We start from the raw sequence: 22,360 nt of genomic DNA, 5'->3' as shown, positions 1-22,360 counted from the left end.
TTGTTCAAACATGGATGGATTTCATGGCGTGCCATTACTGTCATGTGGTTGATATTCCTTGGCTTGCATTCAAGTCAACTGCTTTGAGAGGGGAAAAAAAAAAAAAGCCAATATTGGTCCAAATTTCTCTCCATAAAGGGACAGAATTCTCAGGTTTGCCTAATTGAAGTTCATTTATTTACTGAATACTACCTAATGAGAATTTCCTTTGATTATTAAAATATGTTAACATAAAAATATAAAATCCCAGAAAATTAAAATTATATTGGAACAGTTTTGTTTGGCTTTTTAAAACATTTTTCTTCTACAGATAGTTTAGATGGAAGAAAAACTGATTTTGTCAAATTAGGATCAATTCTCACTGTTGCTTTCTGCTTTTCATCTGCACATATATTTTTCTAAATTTCTTTTAAGGTTAAAATATTCCATGCATTATTTCTATTGCTTTGGAAACCATTTGGATGCATGTAAAAAACTGGCTTACTTTTTGATTTATGCTATTGATTTGTTGGTAGCAGTGTGGGAGGAGATTTCCACAGTCATGTTAGGAATTATTCTCTAACAAATTCATTCACTTTTTGAAATATTGCTTAGTAAAGAAATTGATGAACTATCAGTTTGAAGCAGACAGCTTTGCATAGATGCAAGACAAAGTTTTACCTTAAGATGATATAATTTTTCTCTTTGGTACTTCCTTAGAAACCAAATATTGTAATTTGGTTTTTATTTCTGAATTTTCTTTAGAATGTTGATGGGCTTGTAGCATTGTGTTGCTTAAAGTTATCATTAGTTGTTTTATATCCTTCAGACAAGACTATAATTTTTGCAGTCTGACAGGCTTCTGAAGCCCTACAGAAAGCATTGGATCTTTACTACTGCTTGACAAAAGCAGAATTTCCTATGTAAATTTTTTACAATTTTTCAAACCAAAATTATTTTTTCTCAAAATGCATGTGCTCATATTTTTACATTCACAAAGTTATCCTTCTCCTCTAGTTTTCCTTTCTGGTGGTATTGTTCTAATTTTAGGAAGTACTGTCTGGGAACACAGTTAAGATATTTGCTTTGTATTTAAATGGGACTGAAGATAAATAATTTGGTTTTAAAAATGGCTTTTTGAAATACGTATTAGTAGCTTTTAAAATAGGGATATCTTCACTAAATAACCTTTTCATGTGCTCTCCTTCTTATGTTCATGTCACATAACTACTCAATTCGAAGACATTAAGTACAAAAACCAATCAGTTCCATCATTACATTTTCCCTGAAAATGTAGGCTGGTCCTAGTAGTAAATTTACTAGGTTATGCTACCAAACAGCTGATAAATTTTTTATAAACCATACTCTAATGGTTTTCAGTGATGACAAGTTTTCTATACACAGATGAAGATGTAATACTCAGCCAGGAAAGGACTGAACAATACAGATTGTTTACATGTTTTACATTTCCAAAATTGGCAATGCAATATTTTAAAGGAAGTTTCCATGGTTTGTAGTTGAACACAAGGCAGTGAAGCTTAAACTAGAAAGCAGAAATAATAGTTATAAGTCTATACAAATGTGTCACTCAAGGTTAATACTTGGCTGTCAAAAAAAAAAAGGTTTTTTTCCTGATATTTTCTTAATGGGCTTTGAGAAGCTTGTGTGAAAATTAAAGGGTAGGGACCTTGCTTCCTTGATTCCTGTCTTGCCAAGCATTCAAAGTCAATAACACAGCCTTTTAAGCTTTTATTGTGACCTTAAATATATTTAAAGTTTCCCTCCTTCCCATGCAAGCAACAACCAAAAATATTTACAAAGCTAATTATGAATTCATAAGACATCAACAGGAAGATGAAATTTATAAGAAAAACAAAGGTGTATGGTTTCTGTGAATTTTCTGACACCATAAAAATAATGAATTTGTGATAATTCAAATGATATTCAAAGGCTTAAATAAGTAGGAAAAAAAAAAGATGTCTAGATGCAGTTAATTAGTTAGCCAGGTGAGAGCAAGGATCCGGGAAAACTGTCATCATCTGATGAAACATTCAGAGATGGATTATTTGTACATAGGGGAAATAAAGCTATCATCTTGAGCATTTTATGATGATCCATAAAAAAAAGTTAAAGCCCATGGAGAAAGTGCAACCGCTCCCAAAGTCAAGCATACTTTGGAAATGCATGACAGCAGTTTAATTAACAAAAAATACTGACTGAGCTTACATGCCAAGAAAAGAAATCTGTGATCAATGTGCAAGACACAAAGCACAATGTGAAGGAAAAACATCCAGTTTATCACCACCAACAACAACGTTGCTGTCAGTGAGCAGCAAGACCAAGAGAAGATGAGAAGCTACTGGCAAGGCACATTACAAAGTCTGGCACACCCCTCTATTAAAGGAACTAATGAATACCACAGTCAACAAAAGGGCTGCATGTACAACACATGGGAAGTAATGGGAGAAAAGGAATATCAAATGCAAGTGTGATTTTACATGTGCAATATTCCTGAGTGAGAAGATCTGGAACTATACAATAAAGAAAAACAAAAAGGCTTTGACAGATTACAGGAATAAGACAGAAAAAAGTAGACTCAGAACATAGGTATGCATAACAACATTTTAGAGCTCATTGCAAAATATTTCTAAAGATATAACAAAGAGTGAAAAATAACTTACTTTTTTTTTTTTTTTTTTTTTCAAAATGCCATTATTAACAATACAGCTGGGGGAGAGTGACATAGAGATGACTCTTTTAACCATTCAACTGAGTTTTGGACTGCTAGGGCTTGTTCTTCCTATTTCATGATCAAGTGCAGAAAACTACAAGGAACACAGCTCTCTAAAGAAATTTCAAGACTGGTTTAGTATCCAGGGATAAAATTAATTCCAACAACCTATAAAATTGCTGATGTGTTTTCTTCCATCTACTAACTCCAGCAGTGTTTAGATAGCAAAAGTTATTCACCTAAATTCCAGCTAAAGGGGCCAGGCAGGATACATCCAACTAAATGTATATAGTTGATTGAAGATATTAATATAAAAGACATAACTTAAAAGACTTGAGGGTTATTCTCTTCGCAAAAAATAGGACAGTCACAAAAAAATTCAATTCACCTGACAAAGTTTGCCTAAGCTGCCCTCTCCTTTAACTACTGAAGGACTGTAGGCCTTTCTCTTGGCAACCTTAATTAGGTGGGATATACCTGTGCCACAATATAATCCCTCTGAAGTTAACTACACCATTAGCTTCTGGGTAATTTGTGGGGAAAAAAAATCATGTTTCTGGTCTTCAGTTGAGCAATCTGAAAGGTCAGAGCACTATGAATCTCACCTTCCCCCTTTTCCATATCACAGTCTGAAACTACATACAGCATACACAACTAAACATGTATGAGGACATGAGATTTTTAGATATTTTCCCCAGTTAAGATTGGATTAAAGGATTCTGGACCTATAAGGATATCTGCTCTCTTGGAGAGAAAGTCCTTTATTTCTCATAAATATGGTATGAAGCATAATACATTCCTCAGATGGAGCAGAATTTAATAAGAAGCAAGGCCTCCCTGTCTGTCAGATCAGCAGTTTTACCCCAGAATATCCAGACATCGTATCTAATTTTCAGAAATGAGAGCTTCATTTCTAACATTCAGAAATAATACATCTGTTCTGGGTGGGAAAGCCAGCTGAGCCTGCACTGAACTCTCTTCCTCCTGTTACACAAAGAATCAAATGTCAATATGATGCAGTTTCACTGCCTCTAGAATAACTGGTCTGGTAAGGAAAAGATGAAGTGATGAGTTCACAGATGGTTTTTCAAAACATTTGTGCACCTTCCATGTTTTTTTGCAAAATGAAATGTGGCAATATTTTGGGAAGTTAATGTTTTAGTTTAGGCACTCAAGAAGCATATATGAAATAGCCCATAGGTAATCAGGTATCCAGAATTATTTTCAAAGGCAGAAAAATCCTTGTCAGTAATTAAATGAAATATTCCTAAAACTAAAAATACAGAAGGTATATGTAAGTGCAGTTTAGAATATAAAACATCTTTCTTTAGAGCCTTAACGTTTTTGTTTTTTTTTTTTTTTGAAAAGCAAGGTACAAAGAAATAGAAATAACAACTACCACAATGAAGTCTTCATATATTTTTTTTCTGATGAAATAAAACAAAAACCAAACCTCCTTTCCCATTTTATAACATAACATGAGGGGGAAAGTGTCATTGTATTTCTGATGACTCTGTGAGCAGATATTCTAAAACAAGGTGTAAATGAGGCTTTCCATGGCCAAGGGAGCTGAATATAAATAGGAAGGGTATTAAATTGCAAGCATGACAACAGTGTTGCAGTTGCCTTCAGGCCTGTCTCCCATTCTTTACTAATCACGCTGCAGCACAGTTTTATATGAATATTTATTTAACACTCTAAAAGCATGTTCAGGCATGGAAAAATGAAACCTAGAATGAAAGGCATCCCTCCTCGAATGTGACTGGCATTGTTTTACTGCTTGTGTTTTACTTTTCACAGTAAATTAAGTCTGCAAACAGTGCCAGTGAGAGTCTTCTCTGTCACTTTCACAAGGCCCCTCTCAGAGGTGAGAGGCTCTACTCCATGGCAGCCCTGACGCAACTTGGATGCTAAGCCCCTGAATGCTCATATCAGCTGATAAGTCAACTATACATTCACTGGAAAGGTTAGGCTGAGCTATATCTTTTTCCATTGCTTCAGGCAAAAAAATTCCTTTTGCCCATTCAGAGCTAGAAAGTGAGCTATTTGCAGCTAAGGAGAGAGGTCAGGGAGAACTCATGAAAAGTTCCTTCAGATGTTGGCTATCGGTGTTCTCAAAAGTCTGCTTTTCAAAAATATTTCTTAAGAAAGAGAAAAAGGTGTTATTTTTCATATTTCCATATATAGAAATATAGCTTATCCATACAAAGTTACGATAAATTTCTCTTTCTTGAAATTTTTATTGATTTTTTCCCCACCTTTTCATAATAGGTTTAGTCACAGAAATAACAAATTTGCCCCTGCAAAATATTAATGACAAAAAACTGATGGCAATGGTAAAGCTGAACGACTTCATTTTCAGACTTTAACTGAAATGTTAAATGTTAAACTTCTTTTTAGAAAGACATCAACAAATGTGATGTGAAATCATAGTCACAACTGGAGTTTTTACAAAGGTGTTTTTGATGTGGAGCCATTTTTATCATTTTAATTTTTCAAAACAACAAATATCCTGTGCATACATTTCTGTTAGTATTAAGGCACTGCTAAAAGAAACCAACTGTTTATTCTTTGACAGTTTAGATTTTTAATATTTACAAAATTACTAGCTCAAAACTGTATACAAGTAATCTTTCTTGCAACTTGTAGTATCTGCCAGCCCTTTTCAATAGCATTACCTCATTTTGGCAACTGTACTCAACAAAATTTATTACAGCACTATTTTAGCAATTGGACAATCTGGCCTTGCCACACAATACTGATCTGGTTTCATTAACCCCTCCACTATTCTTTTTGTTGTTCTTAGTCTTATTTCTTGATATCATTGCATGTGTTAAGGAAATGAATAAATTCTAAACATCTCTGTCTTGAATTTAAATATTTTGTATTTATATTTTAAGCCTAAGATGTTATTTTTCCCTTAAGAATTTAAAGTATGAGACAATGAAAATCAACCTAGTCAAAAGGATATCAAGTTTAATTGACATATACTCTCTAGAGCACAGACACTAAAGCCAGAATAATAATCCCAAGTAACTTCAGACATTTGTATAGCAATCTTACTGACACATCATCAAAATGAGACAAGCAATCAAACAGCAGGTTCATGGGGTTTTTTCACCAGGAAAAAGAAAAAAACTGACTTCAAGAACAAGGACAACAAGGTATTTAACTCAAACTAAATGATGAGTTATTGTAATGGCGGTCATAACGAGTATACAGCCTTAACCTTAGCTGCACCATGTATATCAACCCAGGGCTTCTCAAAGTAAAACACAAATATTGCAAATTACTAATGAGGAAAGCAAAGTGTTGAAGGAAATAATTTCATTAATAACTAGTAATTACAGTGATATTAACAATGGAATAAATGCTTAACCATTCATTTCTTCTAGACACATACTATAGAATTACAGTTATCAAAACTGAGAGGATGTAGCACAGCTCTGCTGCAATACTGAGGACAGGCTTTCATAGAAGCCGTGAAGAAAAAGTGTTCTGAAAATCTTGCTACTCTATACAGAATTGGAACTAAATTAGTATGTCCTCAGTGAATACAGATTAGAGACTTCTTTCCAGAAGATGAAAGCAGTGTTGGCATAAGCAATGACTGCTCTTAATTTAAAATGTTCTCAGTCTTTTTTTATATATTTATTTAAAGGTTTTAAAGCAGTCTTAGTCAAAGTGCCAAAATCATACCATGATGACAAGAACAAAAGAAAAGGAGGCAAAACCACAGGATTATTGTGAAGCAGGTTACATCTACATAGAGATGACATACAGACTGCACTCTCCAATTTACACAATGCAGGTCATCTGTGTCCAGTTTAACCTTAAATGTCAGGATATCAAAATACTAATTTTGATAGTCTTTGTGTGACTGGAAGTATCTGTTACTTATACTTGTTCAGACTGTATTGCACTTAATTAAGTGTTGACACGTATATCAAAGTACAGTGGGAAACCCAACCCTGCCTACTAATTTATATGTTATTTATCATTAATATAGCATAAAAAATAAGTGTACTCTAACACCCAGATATATTTGGCTGTATTTATTAATTTAGTATTTATTAAAAAATATGAGGTTTTCATCCAGACTGTGTTTTTGGAAATATACAACTCCAACAGCTACCAAGTACACAGGCCTCTTAGCTTAGGAACAGAACAGTCAAATACCAAAAATATTAGTTACTTGCCTTACACTGAACAGAAATGTTAAAATAATTCCAGCTGAAACAGTCAGAAATTTTAGTATGATAAACTTCCATTTAGGTCCTAGTATAAACCAGAATTTTTGAATCCAAGTTTTCTAGGGTCATAAGTAAATGGTCTCTCCAAACCAGAGATTAACACAGGAGTAAATAATGACCGTTTTGCCATTTAGAAACAAAATAAAACCTGATGACAGGTCTCAGTTTGTTCCAAAGAGGAACAGGCAAGATTCCTAAAATAACTGAAAATATTAGTAAGGGAAATATTTCATTCCCAGTAGAGCTGGAGGCCTTACAGTTTTAGTTCTGCTCAGCGCAGCTTACGTTGCTGAGGTAACAAGCTCCCTCATTCAGCTGGTGGAATTCATTGCTCCTGTGTAGCAAGAATTACTAAGCATTTAACCAATACAGGGAAAATTTATAACAATCTGTTCTCCTTTGCTGTAATTTTTAAACACTGAACTGAGGTACCACAAAATATTAAAGAAAAACAAAACCAAAAAATAAACATCACAGGGCACTAAAAATATATGTATAGCATGTTGAATTTGTTGTAAATACAAAAGCTTTCTTAGCCACTTACCCAGGCACTCACACATCTGCCACAAGTGGTGATTTTGAAATCTCCATAGAGATCCTTGATGGCACCAGTTGTAAAGAATCCCTCCACCATCAGCAGAATGCCATATACAAAGAATGCAGCTGCTACACCATATATCACGTACTTGAAGATGTCAATCCTGTATAGGAACAGCAAAAATTAATTATCTGCATAAATATTTAAAGCTGACTCTGAAATTTCAGGGTGAGATAATCAGACCCCCTGAGTCTCAAACTGTATGACTGACTGGAAGTGTAAGTGCTGATGTGCCATAATGACAGGTGAAGCTGAGGACAGGTATGAACTTTGAAACAAAATAGTGTTGATATAAGAAACATGGGGCGTGTTGATATAAGAAACATGGGGCATTGAATCTAATTAAATGTAAAAGTGGATCTGTTTAGGTAAGACAGCAAAAATTGTCACATCCATTTAAAAGACAGTTGCTTTTCAGTTTTTTTTCCTCTAAATGAAGTGGCAAAGAAAAAAAAAGAAAAGAAAAATTAAACAAAAACCTGACACATCTCCTAAGTCATATGTTCTATCCAGCACTTAGGTTATAGAAGGCATTTAGTTACAATCTTCAATAAAACTTTCTGCACCTACAAGTCTGCAGTGTCAGTCTGTGCTACCTTCTCATTGTTATTCTCCCACTTATTATCCAGTGGACAAAGTGTTTGACACAGAATAATAAAGTCATCAAGAGAGATTCCTTATTCAAACCAGACACATATTATTCCAGAAGTAATGAGGTCAGATCATCTGGAATTCTTCTATAATGAGGCTTTAAAATATAATTTCACAGGCACACAGCTGGAGCAAGAGAGGGATGGCTTGCTGAGGCATGCAGGGTCCTAGAAGGCTCAGTTCACTACAGAGGAGATTTCCTGGGTTCTGTGGTTGCTCTGCCCAGAACTGCCTGCAAATTCAACCTTGGCTCAAGGAGATTGTGTCTCCTAAATGTTCTCTCATGACCAGCATTTGGGAGATTTTTGGTAGCACCTCTCTGATCTTTTGTCTAAACTTGGAAACCTTCTTACAGGCCATAGCCTTAGATCAGCAGATTTCAAAGTCTTCTACTTGAACTTCTCTAAAAAACTAGCCACAGTAAATTTTCAGTTCATTGATGTGACTGGGAAGGAGGTGTGCAACTCTTCATAAAATTGCTATATTCAGATTTAAGATGGTATTAAATTCCAATCTTATTCTCCAGGTCAAGATAGTGACACCTCCTAACAGAGAAAGAAAAAAATAAAGCTGAGAGCCATTAGGATCTACCAGTTTAATTTTGACATGCCATTACCCACACTGGACGTTTTCTCAAGACAATGATTAATATTTTTGTTGTTATGAAAGGAAATATTTAATGGCAACAATTCCTTAGGAGCACACTTTCCATCATCACTCAAAAGACAATTCTTAATACACCTTTTACATGTATAACACAATAAAAAAAGCTCAAAAACATGTTAAAATATCTTTGAGCTTGAATGGTTTTCAAAAGATTCAAAGTCAGGTTCAGGTCTACATTAAAAAATGCAATCAAAATGCAGTCAAACTTCTGACATAACTGGGGATGGGAGAAGTACTAGAAATAAATGCTTCTGAAAATGAGACAGGTTATGCTTTTCCCTAACATTCTAATACCAAAGCACTTCCAGCCTTTTTCCTTTTTTTACCTTGCTTTTTGTTTCATACTCAAGTGAAAACTAGAGTAAGTCAATTTCTGCATGGAATAAATACTTGAACAATTCAAATGGATGAAAAAATTTGACATTGTAGATGGTATGAGATGATGCAGATGAAATTTATTTTGATATATATAATTCTGATTACATTGCAAAAATCTCATTTCCCTGATTTGATAGTAATTCAGCCATTGTAACACTTTATTTTCTTAACAACAAAACTATGATTTAAGTCTATCTTGTCAATAGTGATTTTAAAAAAAGGTTACAAAACCAATAGACAGCAACTTTATGGTTATTCCATAAAAACTCTTCCAATTCTTATATTATATACCTTAAACAACTTTGACCTTCACCAGTGGTTGAAGTCTGGGAGTTCTGCCAGCAGCAGCTCCCCTCAGACCTCAATGTGCTCAGTTACAAGCTCTCATTGCCCTAAAGAGATTAAGACTTTTGAGAAGTCCAGAGACTATTTCAGTCCTTATAACAGCCCTTTAAACCATCTGTGCTGAGTCTCCCACTGAGCTGCTTGTGTCAGAAAGTGTGCTAAGATATCTTTGCTTTTTCCTCAGCCTTATGTGCATCCACAGGAATAACTTTCACTTAAGCCTTCCTTTCACAAAAAGGAAAAAATTATATATAGCCCAACAGTAACCAAATATAGGAATGTATTTCTTCCTCATCCACTTGTTACAGAGGTCATAAAATCTCTATTCATCAGACTACATGGGATGAAATAGCCAGACTTATTCCAAGAGAAAAGGATCTCCTATAAAGCAAAAAATACAAAGATAAATGAAAATTGTGAGACAATCACTCAGCCACCTCTTTAAAAGCCAGATAGAATTGTATTGCAGTATAGCTACATTTAGTGTCTGCTGTATTTAAAGAAAATGTATTACAATAATAACTTTATATATATATATACACATATATATATATATATATATATAGTTTTGAAGACAGCATTGCCAGTAAGTTATTCTGCAGCATCTAAAGTTCACATAAACTTTTATTTTCTCATTAAGTTATAATAGATAAAAGATAGAGCTTATAAAATGGAGATTGACTTTCTTTAAAATAAAATGTGATTCTTTGTGGATGAACTCACAAGAGATTAATTGCCATCTGTGCTTCAGCAAATTCTCAAATGCTGCAGACAGAGCATGAGAGCAGCCAGGGAGGTAGAAGGGAATGGCAGAAGGGGCGATGAGTGTGAGCCAATGGGCAGGATGGGTAAGGACAAAGAAAAAGGGCTTACACTTGTGTAAGCTGGAATGGAAGAAAAAAGGTGGGTAATGAGCAAAGGAAGGAGACAAAATGATAAAATTGTGTTCTTCTGACAGGATTGGAAAAATAGACACTATTTTACAAAAAAAAAATTATATTGGAAAAATATATATTATTGTTAAAGCTACTCTGACCTAGGCTGCTGAGTAGAATAAGCTGAATTATTATCTAAACTTAAAATAATTGCGAAAAGCATCTTGAAGTTAGCAAAAGCTTTTGTTTAAAAAAAAATACAGAATAATCTAAGGCATATATTTGTCTTAATCTGGTAGATTCTCCATGGATTCTGGATCTGCCTTTCTGAACACTATGTTTAGAAATGTTAAAATCATTACTGTTTTTAAACTGTGATTTAAATCAAACTGATCCTTCAATTTTTAGTTCTTTTTCTGCTGCAAGGTCATTAATTATTCCATATTAACTAGACTCCCCTAATTCATTAGTCTGAATCTGGATTCTATCCAACAAGAAACATATTCAAAATATCTCTAGAGAAAACACTCTTCTTCTGGCAGAAGGTATTCAGGGAAGCCATCAACGCTAACTTCTCAATGAACAGGTTGGAACTGAGAACCGAGTAGATTATCCCAGAAGAGACAAGTCAGAGGTGAGTGAAAATATTCTTAGTGAGTCAGACTAATGTTGCAGCTTTCCTACTGTGTATTTTCATGATGTTTTGGCAAATTTAAGTATTAAAAATTATAATAAATCAGCAAGAAATAAAATAATTTGTTAAACAAACTTGTCTCTATTCAGCAGGTTTTTGTGAAAAGTGTCTTAATATAGTTTTGGAACAATCTACATACCTGCTAGGGATATATATATATTTTAAAATTTGGTTAATATAGGAATGCAATACAGACATTTAGTTGTAATTAACAGCTAAAGTTCACACTAACTTGCCCTGTGACACGATTCTTATGTTGCCCAAAAAACCATTATATTCTAAAAAATTATGTGCATTTCAGCTTAAACAAGTGATAAAACCCTAATATTCCAAAGGTTTTCATTGGCCTACCCACCAGAATACCAGAAATTACTGTGGGATTAGTTTTCCCGAATTTATAATTCTGTCTCATGTTTCTATTCCAGAATTTATAGCATCACTTCTCCAATCTATATACAACAATATTAAGATGTTACAGATGTTAAGTAGAACATGATTGCCAATGAATTGTGCCTATACTTTCTGAATGCAAGTAGTTTCAGGCAATTACATCTATTTCTAAGATAAAAAACCCCAAACATAATAAAAATAAAATACCAAAACAATCAAAGTACTGAAATGTTAAAAAGATTACCATAGTACAATATCTAATGAAAAACTGCCTGGTTTTTATTCAGCTTGCACAGAAAATTTAGGAGGATGAGAAATACATGCAAATGTCACCATTGGGGTAGAAAGGTTTCTCCTGCTTTGGAGGATTGTTTGGGGTTTTTGGTTTTTTTTTCTCTCCAATGACAGGGAAGTTTGAATACCTGATGTTTACATCTAGAACACACAATAACCTTTGTTTCTCTAAACCAGCAGAAATGCTGGCCTCCATGCTGATCCTCTTGCCCCTTAGGGGACTGATGGTAAGAGGCTGTTAAGACACTGAGATAGCAGCCTCCCCCCTCATGCTGTCTCAAGTTTGTAGAAAAAGTTTTGCAACAGTGTTTTTAGAAGACAGACAAGATCTAAGGGGATGTTTGCAAGCAAAAAGGTCTTTTTAGGCTATGCAGAAGCCAAGCCCCCTGGAACTTTTGAAAAGATGTGCTCAGGCTCTCCTGCAAACCAGCTGGGAACAATTTCTTGGTGTCAGTTGATGATACTATTCACTTAGACAGATTGAGCAAAGAAGATAGCTGGTACCATGAAACAGAGGGAAACTGTTAGGAAAAGGAGGAGACAAACTTCTGAAGGAAAACAAACAGGGAGAAAGAAAAATCTATTAATAGTCATGTACTACCTGCAAAGTAAGACAAAAACCCCCAAGTAAAAGCCCAAATGAGGTAATGGTAACTGAAATAGTCTCACTGTGAAGAGAAAAAAATGAAAGTACTAAAAAAAAAAAATCAGCATAAGTCCATGAGGATTTTTTTCTAGATTAGGTTAATAAGGAGTCTAACTTTTAAATTTCAGATGGGAAGAAAATAAAACTGGAGTATAGAATGCTTAACTAAAGTTCATCAGGAAACAACAAGAGAAAGGATTAACAGCAAAGAAAGGATAAGACTAAAAAAGACCAAAAAGTAATTTTATTGAAGTAGAAACAGAATACAATAGAAATATTGAACAATATTGAATATAGAATAGAAAGGAAACAGACTTGGATTATGCATTTCTGGAAGAAATGTTGTGTGTAAACATAGAAAACATTTGCTCAAAACTAAAGCCAGATTGTTAGTATTACATAAAGAAGACATCATTCTACTACAATGTGCAAGTTACATTCATATTCTGCAAGGGCCAGATTTTCCTGTTCTGCTCTGAAACAAAGCTGATGTGACACAAGTACCCATTGGTTTTAATTTGTGATGTACAACTCTCTACAGCCACGCAGAACAGAACGCTAGATCATCATCCTCTACAAGTTTGTTGCTTCCTTCCTAGGAATGGAACAGTTGAGTACAGGTTTCTCGCAGAACATGTAAAAAGCCATCAAACTAATGGAAGAAGAGCAAAAGCAGCACAATCCACATCTCTGTTCTGTGACTCTTGTAACTTTCTTGAAATAGGAAAAGATCCAGCATAAGAATTTTAGTAATAATGAAAACTTTGAGTCCAAAACACTGAATTTTTACTACGACCGACAGACAAAGCTTCTCCTCAACATTGTTTAGGGGTTTTTTAAAACCTAATTTTGTTCTGTCTAAAACTACTTTCTTAGAAACTTTTTTAGAGATGCTCATTACAGAAGAGAGCAGAAGTTTTCTTTGTCTGAAGAAGGCAAAAGCCCCACTGGAACTAGTGCAGAGTATTGCGCTGACTTCTGGAGGAATTACATGATGGCTGTTGTACACTATGGATACTAAATTTCTAGGCAATCTTCTATAGCAGTAAAGTGTAAAAGATGTTGCAAAAGCACATCACAGGATTTGTGAGTGTTTCATTAGTACAACTACAAACTTGGAGACATACAAAGTACATACTGACAGTGTAAACCTGACAGCTTGTTACTGTATGTCCAGGTTGGGATCATAACAGGGAATTTACCCTTTTCAGATATCCTGTGGAACAGAGAGCTAGTTTTACATGGCACATAAAGCATATTTAGCAATATGGATATTACATATAAAGATACACTTTCCATTTTATCTGTTTATAAAGTGAGCTAAAACTAAAGGGAAATAAAGGCAGTTAAAAAAGAAAAAGATATTCCTATGGAGATGAGCCACCTATTGAGAAAGGGAAAATCACAAGACATTAAGTTATTATAGCTAATCTAAGATTCCAGTCAACCAGGGAGGAGAGCTACTTAACGCAGTACTAAATAATACAGATGTCTGCTGAGAAGTAGGAGACTGTATTTGCACAGAAGAAGACCAATAAATTCTTTATGTAAGACCACTCTGCTGGTATTCACATGCACTGCTGTGAATTTTCCAGATTATTCCACTGCTATTCTCATGTGGTGCTCTGAATCTCCTGATTCACTTTCATAAAATGAGGACTATGTCTTTGCAGGTAATTGCCAAATCCCATATTTTACTTACATAAGTTCTCCCTGGTATTGTCTTTAATAGAATACAGAAGACTAGACCACATAATATAGCTGAGTAGGTGGTAAATGTGACTTTTCAGCACAGTGTAATCTTGTAAAGGTCATGTTCTCAGGTGCTGATATTTTTTTGCCAGATTTGATGCATCTGCCAATGATACAAGATCTAAAATCCTATGTTCTGCATCTAATATTTGATATGCTGTATTTGTCCAGTGCTGCTATTTATATGTGACTCAATTTTTCAATGAAATAAAAACTGCTCTCTTTAAGTAACATGAATCTTCAATGACATTGTTCTCTCTCTGGTGGTTCCTGTCAAATTATAATACCCAAAGAAGACACGTGGGTCAAGACTGAATGTTCCATTCCCAGAAAGCTTCATTCTTCTACACAGTCTCAGTTGCTGTTTCCAAACATGCTATGGCACAGGCCTGCCTGAGTTAGAAATTATTTGATACAGAGCCCTATAAGTTTGGCTTTCCACAATACAAATAGTATTTAAAACATAATGTTTGTTCAAATTTAAAGAATGCTTTTGTAAGAGATCAAAAATGTATAGGGAAAACCAGATTACTGCTACTGTGTATTGAGTAGATGCCTTAAACAGAATCATCACACAGTCCAATGCAAATATTTATAAATATCACATTTAATATTAGCTGTCCTTTACTATGGGGCACATTGTAATAACTTTCACAGTGTTCCACTAGTATAAGTGTAGAAAGATTGATTATACAGTAATATTTTAGTGCTACCAGCATTTAACTTGTGATAGCAGCAAAGTCAACAGCAACACAAAAAAAAAAAAAGACAGCAAATCATAACATCCATTTATTTACCTCTCAAAACATTTTTTAATCCCTAAGAGGGGAGATATAAAAGATTCTACACCTTTTTTTTGTTTTGTTTTACTCAAAAGAAAACAGTTGTACATAAGTATATATATATTACAAAACAATACTATCTAATAAACCCTGAGTATGCACTAACTGAAAAGTCATCAGCAAGCATCAAACTTGGCCACAGCAGTACCTGAAACACAGGTTTCACATCCTGAAAGGGAGGAAATTTTTAGACCGAGGAAGGTGGCACGAATACAGTGTCTCTGCAACTTCCCATAGAGAACACAGTGACAACAAAATTACAGATTGCAACTTCATTTAGTTTACTATTTGGTTTCACACCTTTAAAGGAAGTGAATTTACAATGATGTGAATTAGCTTTGACTGTAGTAGGAAAATGGGTTTAATGCTACTATCAGGGAGATTTCTTCATTTTCCACTCTAAGAGCATGATTCCCTTGTTCCATGGCCTATATATCACAAACATGTGACAGATGGCACTAACTGGCTTTGTGTACTAAAGAGAAAGAACTGGAAAAGGATGCTGTTGGGATATACACAAAACATACCTTTTGCTGCTGATTTTCTAAAATCTTCTTTTGGAATTTGTTCCAAACACCAGAAAAATATAAAAATCCAGTTCATGTGATACATGCTTGATAATCATATGTCTCTTTCTGCTGGCTTTGTAATGTTCTCAAAATCAGTGATTAAGTAAAAATCTAGTCATACCTGGTACTTTGCAGATAGTGTTCACTGCATTTTATTAAGTTATTAGGAGAATGACTGAAAACAACATCTACCTCAAGCAGATGGCTCAGTTTTAGTGAAATCTACAGAGCTGGTAAACTGAAAAGTCAGCAACATAAACCATTCACCCCTTGCAGTTAAATATGATAAAAGCAGTTTTCAGGATAATTTAAAGCATCATGTGTTTTCTTAGGCTTTCTTTAGATCACAAAGAAGTAAAATAACTACTCTATAGGCACTGAAAGGATCCACATCCCAAAAAAAAAAAAAGCCTGTGACATCTGCAAATACCCAAACAGGCATTCCTTCCCTCGGTGGGGGAGTGGGTGGAAGGAAACAGCTACCATTAGAACAGTGATATGGTTGATAGGGAAAAAGTCTGGAACTGTAGGGAGTGAAGCTTCCCAAAGGTTATTTAGAAAGCAATATAATTAGAGGTTGGTCCCAATGAAAAGGTCACACATTGATAATTCCAAATGTCTTTATAGCCATCCAATTTATTAAAAGTTTATGGATTTAAATTTACTGTCTAAAGAAAGAAGAGTCTACCATTCAGCTATGTGATTTTTGCAGATATGTTCTCTCCATAAGGAATACCTGTCTATACAGCATTTGTTCTTGTGAATTTGAACACATTTGGTTTATATTAGCTTTCAAATATTTAAAGAACTCTTTTACCTTTCTCCCCTGAAGGAACTAAAGTCAGGCTATAATCCAGTGCTTTGAGACAAAATCCTTTTAAAAAAATCACTGGCTTTTTTTAGAAATTTTTGGGTTTTGCATCTTATTGCAGGCTGAATTTTGGGTTGTATTTTCCCCCTTAAAACAAGCAAGCAAAAAAGAACTCTCTCTACCCTACCCATCATCTCTCTAGGTTGCCTCCATAACTTCAGAATTATTGACCATGATCATTCTGTATTGTAACTTGGAAGAAAAATCATACATTTGAGAAAATTTATGTAACTGATTATCATTAATAGAATTTAAATGACAGCTACAAAACTTGCTCATGGTTTTTATATTACAAATATTTACTACTTGTCAATATTTCCAGAGCATATACGATATGAAGCTGTTATAGACTCCTGGAATTCAGACAGTAATCCTGGGAGATGGAATGAGGGGCCAGTCTGCAGGACCAGCACTCAAATCATCTCTTTTATTCCACAGGGCTGTTGCTTTTGGCTGAATCCCCAAAGGCTGAACGGTCCAAGCAAACTTTGCTGCCTATTGCAGGTTCTTCATTAATTAATCTCTCCCCGAGTGTCAAGGCATCGTGTGGAGTGTGGGCAGCCCAGAGCAGCCCCAACCCCACGGCCAGGAGAGTCTGAGGTGAGGGTCTGAACCCTTCTGGCTTCACTGAAATGTGGTCCTGGACCATGGGAAGGCTGAGGGGAGGCTGAAGGCCAGGGACAGTCAGGGCTGTTGATGCCCTCAGGGACATTGATATGTGAGTTTCTGAGTGGCATTGCTGGATCTAGGTATTTTGGCTTTTATTTTAGGCATTTAGAGAGTGTTTTAGATTTTGTTTATGCCCTCCATATGCCCTACTTTCTCTACAGGGGTCTGCTGCTTCCTCTAAATTATAGCCAGTAGCTGCATTGACAGAGATAAAAGATACAGGTGGCTTGTGAGTTGTGTTATTTGCATTCAGAGCACAATGCAAAAAGTTAAAACAGCCTTTATCTCTTGCCACCCACATAAATAGCTCCCAGATTGGGATTGATTTTTATGCTGAATGACATTTAAAATCCAGCATGCTAACAAAAATATAGACAGACACCATAAGCATGATTAAACAGAATCTAACACACTTCACTCCACTGCAGCACCAGGGCAGCCTGGCACATTTATCACAGGACAGACTCCAGGCCAGCCTGAAACACTTCACAGCACTAGAAGCATTAAGAGCCCAAATGTGTTAAATAACCTTTGAAAAGCACAGTTGAGTAGGGCACACTGCTAGATTTTTTTGAAGTTCTTATAATTTTTAATAATAAAAATAAAAAATAGGGGTTTCTTTTCCATTTCAATATGTATTCTTTTAAGGATGTAGGCACTACAGTGTTTATTTCTACTTACATATTCTTCTATCTGGTTTTTGGTCTTCCAAAAGTATGATTACTATAGAGCTTTTGTACTGCCAACAGTTAATCAATACTTGTGAGAAAATACCAAGGATTTATTCTTCCTACAAAATTATTTTAAAAGCAGTGTAATATCTCCTCAAACAGGTAGAAAATTAACATGTACAAATTTCTTTGTGAGTCATATCATTTACCCAGTTCAAAGCAATTGCTTATGTGCTTTTTATCAATATATTTGCTCCTCCTGCCTTTAAGACATAAATTTAGATGTACCTTTCACAACTGAATAAAATTAAAATTCATTTTACAATAGGTCTACCAAAGAAAGAACTGGGTTTAATATCTCTTTAAGTAAACAAAAAAACCAACAGGTCCAAAAGCTACTAGCTAAGAAAAACAAATGCCAGGGGGAAAAAAATTACAATTCCTTAATCTTTTATGGTGAATTATATGCATTTGGACTATATTCCCTGACTGATACTTCCACTTTAGGATGTGACAGAGAGAAGCTGAAAAACGTGCTATGAAGAGAGAGCATTGATTTGTGGCTGTTCTGCATTAATAGCTTCCTAGGGACTAATAAAATAAGTTAGAGCCTAATAAAATGACTGATCTTTCATTCAGGATAACAATGAACCTTAGCCACCAAGTCAAGCCAGACCCATTATTTTAAATGACAATACAAAAAGGCAAAGCAAAAGATACATCTTCCCCTTAACCCAACATATTATTATACAAGGACATAAAAATTCCTTTATCCAAAGCAAAAAAAATTAATTTGGTGTAGCAGTGACATACTCATTTGGTTTATGCTCCCTTCTGGCTACTAATCCCACAGTGAGTACACCACCAAAATTTGCAGAGGATCTTTGGAAAGGATGTTGATAACATACCCAAAGAGAAGTTAAGAAATTTCGGATTCCATTCCTAGCTCTCACGCAAACTGTGGTACCCAGTCAGATCAAATATACATATATCTTGTTCATTTTTGTACCTCAAACAATGAATAAAAGGAAAGAATAAGAGCAGGCAAGGTAACAGGATAACCTCCAACACTAGTTGAGCCTTTGTGACTTCCTGAGCTGGATAAGTCTGTGTGTATTAGAAACCATCAATGGATTTGTTTTTCATGATTATCCAGTCTTCTCTTGGAGCCATAAAAACTTCTGGCATACCTAATATGCAAACAGGTCTACAGTGCTGCTATGAAAAAATTGAAGAACTTGCTCCTGCTGAATCTGGTGCCTACTACTTTCCTCTGATACCTCAAACTTTTTGTAATGGAATAGAAAGACAATCCAGTCTTGCATGTCTTATTCATAATACTGTGAATTTACAGACCACTCATACAACAGTTCCTAATTACCCCCTTTCTAGACTGAAGAATTCTCCTATACTCAATTTGTAACCATGTACCTCCTGTTCTATAATCATTGTTTCTTTGCATTCTTTGAGGAACCAACATTGTATACAGTATTTATAATATGAATTAAAGATGGCCTTACATAATGGCATAAATATGTTCTATTTTTTTACTTTGATTTTTCCACTTGTTGGTATTTGGTTTGTTTTTTGATCACTGCTAAGCCCTGTGATGTTTGTTGTGGAACTATCTATCAGAAGAGGTCAATGTTTTTGATGAACAAATCACTTCACTTTCATGAAAAATATTCATGAAAGAAAATAATTACAAATTTAAGGATAGGCTTTAGTTACAACCATTCAGCTTTAGTTACAACCATTAGCAGCTAGGTAAGAATTTGAATTTCAAATATCTGAGAAAATCATGTCTTTAAGAGACAATTTTAAAGATACAAGAAAACATTTCATTTAATTTCAGCACACAATAAACTATTTTTTTTATGTAATAAATATAACAAAGAGAAGTTGATGCTCAGCAAAACAAAGTTCTTCCAGAAATAGATTTTCAGGAATAGGAAGGCATGAAACCTTCAAAACAGCTCAATTCTAGAAAAAACAGAGGCAACAGAATCTTGACATTTCAAGTCTCAGGGTTCTGCACAACTCCTTGGTTACCTCTTTACTGTGTTTATTCCCAAACTGATACTTGTTGCACAAGTCTGCTTTATCTATTTATAGTTTTGTGGCCCCAGGGTTTGTTTGTTTGTTTTTTGTTTGCTTGTGTTTTAAATGCAAGGAGGCATGGCACAGATTTCTCAATATTTCATGAAGTAAATTTTAGTAATAAACTAATTAAAGATGTGGGATATTTAATAGTATTAAAAATTGCTTGTAAATATTAAAGTTATTAGCTTGGTCAAAACTTCATCTGTTAAGCTTATCCAAACCATTTTCTTTATGATTTTCACAAAAAAAATATTTTCTTGAGTCAAGAAAAAATTCCTTGTGGAATTTTTCAGTAGTTTTAAAAGGAAACAAGTAACAAGAACTTACAGGGTGAAGGCATCAATGACATCTCCTGCAGATCTTGTCATCTCAAAGTAGGTTTGCAGAATGTTGACGGTTCCTGAAAGTGCTTCATGCCCACAGCCACAGAACAGTGCAACTCCAGCATAGAGCAGGATGGTAGCAATCAAAGATGCGTAGGGAATGCCTCCCAGACATTTGATGCAACACTCGAAGCATCCTACAAGAAAGAAAAGAAAAAAAAGGTTATATGCTACTAAATTATATTGAAAAGGCAAAAAGAATGTTTTTCTCATAAGAAACACTTTTGAAAATTAAAGGCTGTAGGCCAAAGAGAGTTAAGGTCAAGTATAACAACCCAGACTGTCAGAAAACCTGCGAAAGGTTAATCAAACTTCTGAATTTTCTCAGTTGCTATTTGACCTGTTAAATGTAGACATGCCATCTGATTAACATGAAAGGTTAAACATTTAGTTCCTTGCAGAGCTTCATGTTTTTATTCAGAGCAGGTTACAATGTCAGTCCTAGGTTATATCTATATTCACAATTCCTGCTGGTCACCCATCAGATTACTGAGAAGGACTCTCAATAACAGGAAAGCCACTAAAAGAAATAAAGATTTTCACTCCAATACCTTCCATCATCATAGGTTTATTCCAATTTTTTGGACATACACTTCTGACAACAGAATTGCTCCTGCCCGCAACACCAATTCCTTGTGCAGCACTCAAATACCTCACAAGAATAAATAAAGACATCCACCAAAGAGCACAGAATTAGAAAAAAATCTAGTTGAATTTTCTCTCAATATATTTTACTCCCTGTGATATTTCTTATATGAAGGTAATTGCTCCTGAGTTATAAAAGACCAATTTCTTGTCCTGCCATCACAGTGTCTAAAACAATGCCCAGTTCCACAAAAAAAAAAAAAAAAAAAAAAAAAAAAAAAAAAAAAAAGAAACATTTCATCAGTAAGTGCATTTGAGTTTCTGGTGCTACCCTGCCTAGTTTCATGAATGCAGCATCTCTGACTCTTCCAAATGTCATCAATACCATAACACCTCTTACACTCCATGGAACCCTTCCTATTGCCTTCTGAAGGGACAGGAAAGGTGGGAAACACTGGCTGAGAGGAGACAAACAGGCATTGACTCAGTAATCAGAAGTTGTGTTTTCTCCTAAGCACTACCAGTTTATAGCAAAAAGAACCTGGATAGAAAACAAAGTGAGGCATATAGATTTTAAATATTTATAGAGACCAATTAAAAATTACATATAAGATGTTCAACAGGTATGATTCAATATATTTTAACTTGTTCCAAAGACTTTATGCTGTGCTAATTATAGTAGCAGAGATACATCAAAAGAAAAAAGCTATTCTTTAAAGACAGTGTGTCTACTTTCATTATGTCTAATTCTCAAATGTAGCTTCTCTATGTAATTTCATATTTTGTCTTTTAATTTGGTATATTTCTATTTACTTTAGCCTAGACAAGCCAAGTAATAATTTCTTCTGTCTGCTAAAACCTTAATTTACTGCTTTTATTGAACAAATAACAAATATTAAATAGTCATATATATATATATATATATATATATATGTACACATTTTACCCAAATAGAAACCCCTTGCTATTTTGTAAATAAAAGTAATATTATGGGCGGCTGTATTCAAATGGCTGGATAGCTCCTGGTAAAAAAAATATGGCGTATTAAACATTGAATAGGCTAAATATATAAAAGACAAAATAATACCCAAGTAAACGTGTTAGTTGTATAAAAAGAGAAAGAAAGGTATAGCTTGAGACTACTTTTGTTCAACACCAACTTGGTGTATCAGAGCCAGCTGTGAAATACCAGAGTTAAAATGTGCAAATCCATACATTTAGACTGCTGCCAAAATCTTGCCGAGTAACCTGTAGTACAAGTCACCCATCTGGAGTGTCACCCTGATTTTCTAAGACTTTGCTAAGCCTTCTGATGTTTTCATTCTTGTAACGAACTTTCTCACACACAGTTCTGTAAACAACTTATGTTTTGCATTCTTTCATGGAGGAGGAGAGAATTGATGGACTCTTGGTCT

At 34.6% G+C, this 22,360-nt stretch overlaps 1 protein-coding gene across 1 annotated transcript in view; it reads right to left on the bottom strand.

Annotated features, from left to right (window-relative positions):
• The window catches only part of GPM6A (glycoprotein M6A), a 116,133-nt gene that overhangs the window by 18,074 nt on the left and 75,699 nt on the right, over window positions 1-22,360 (bottom strand). The window contains exons 2-3 of the mRNA XM_038134830.1: window positions 20,305-20,497; window positions 7,508-7,664 (exon numbers count right to left, since the gene is read on the bottom strand). Of these exons, the coding sequence (XP_037990758.1) occupies window positions 7,508-7,664; window positions 20,305-20,497 (350 nt within the window). The remainder of the gene's footprint in view (window positions 1-7,507; window positions 7,665-20,304; window positions 20,498-22,360) is intronic.

This window comes from Motacilla alba, chromosome 4, assembly GCF_015832195.1.
Source record: "Motacilla alba alba isolate MOTALB_02 chromosome 4, Motacilla_alba_V1.0_pri, whole genome shotgun sequence".
Taxonomy (NCBI): domain Eukaryota; kingdom Metazoa; phylum Chordata; class Aves; order Passeriformes; family Motacillidae; genus Motacilla; species Motacilla alba.
This window is presented reverse-complemented; position numbering and strand designations above follow the sequence as displayed.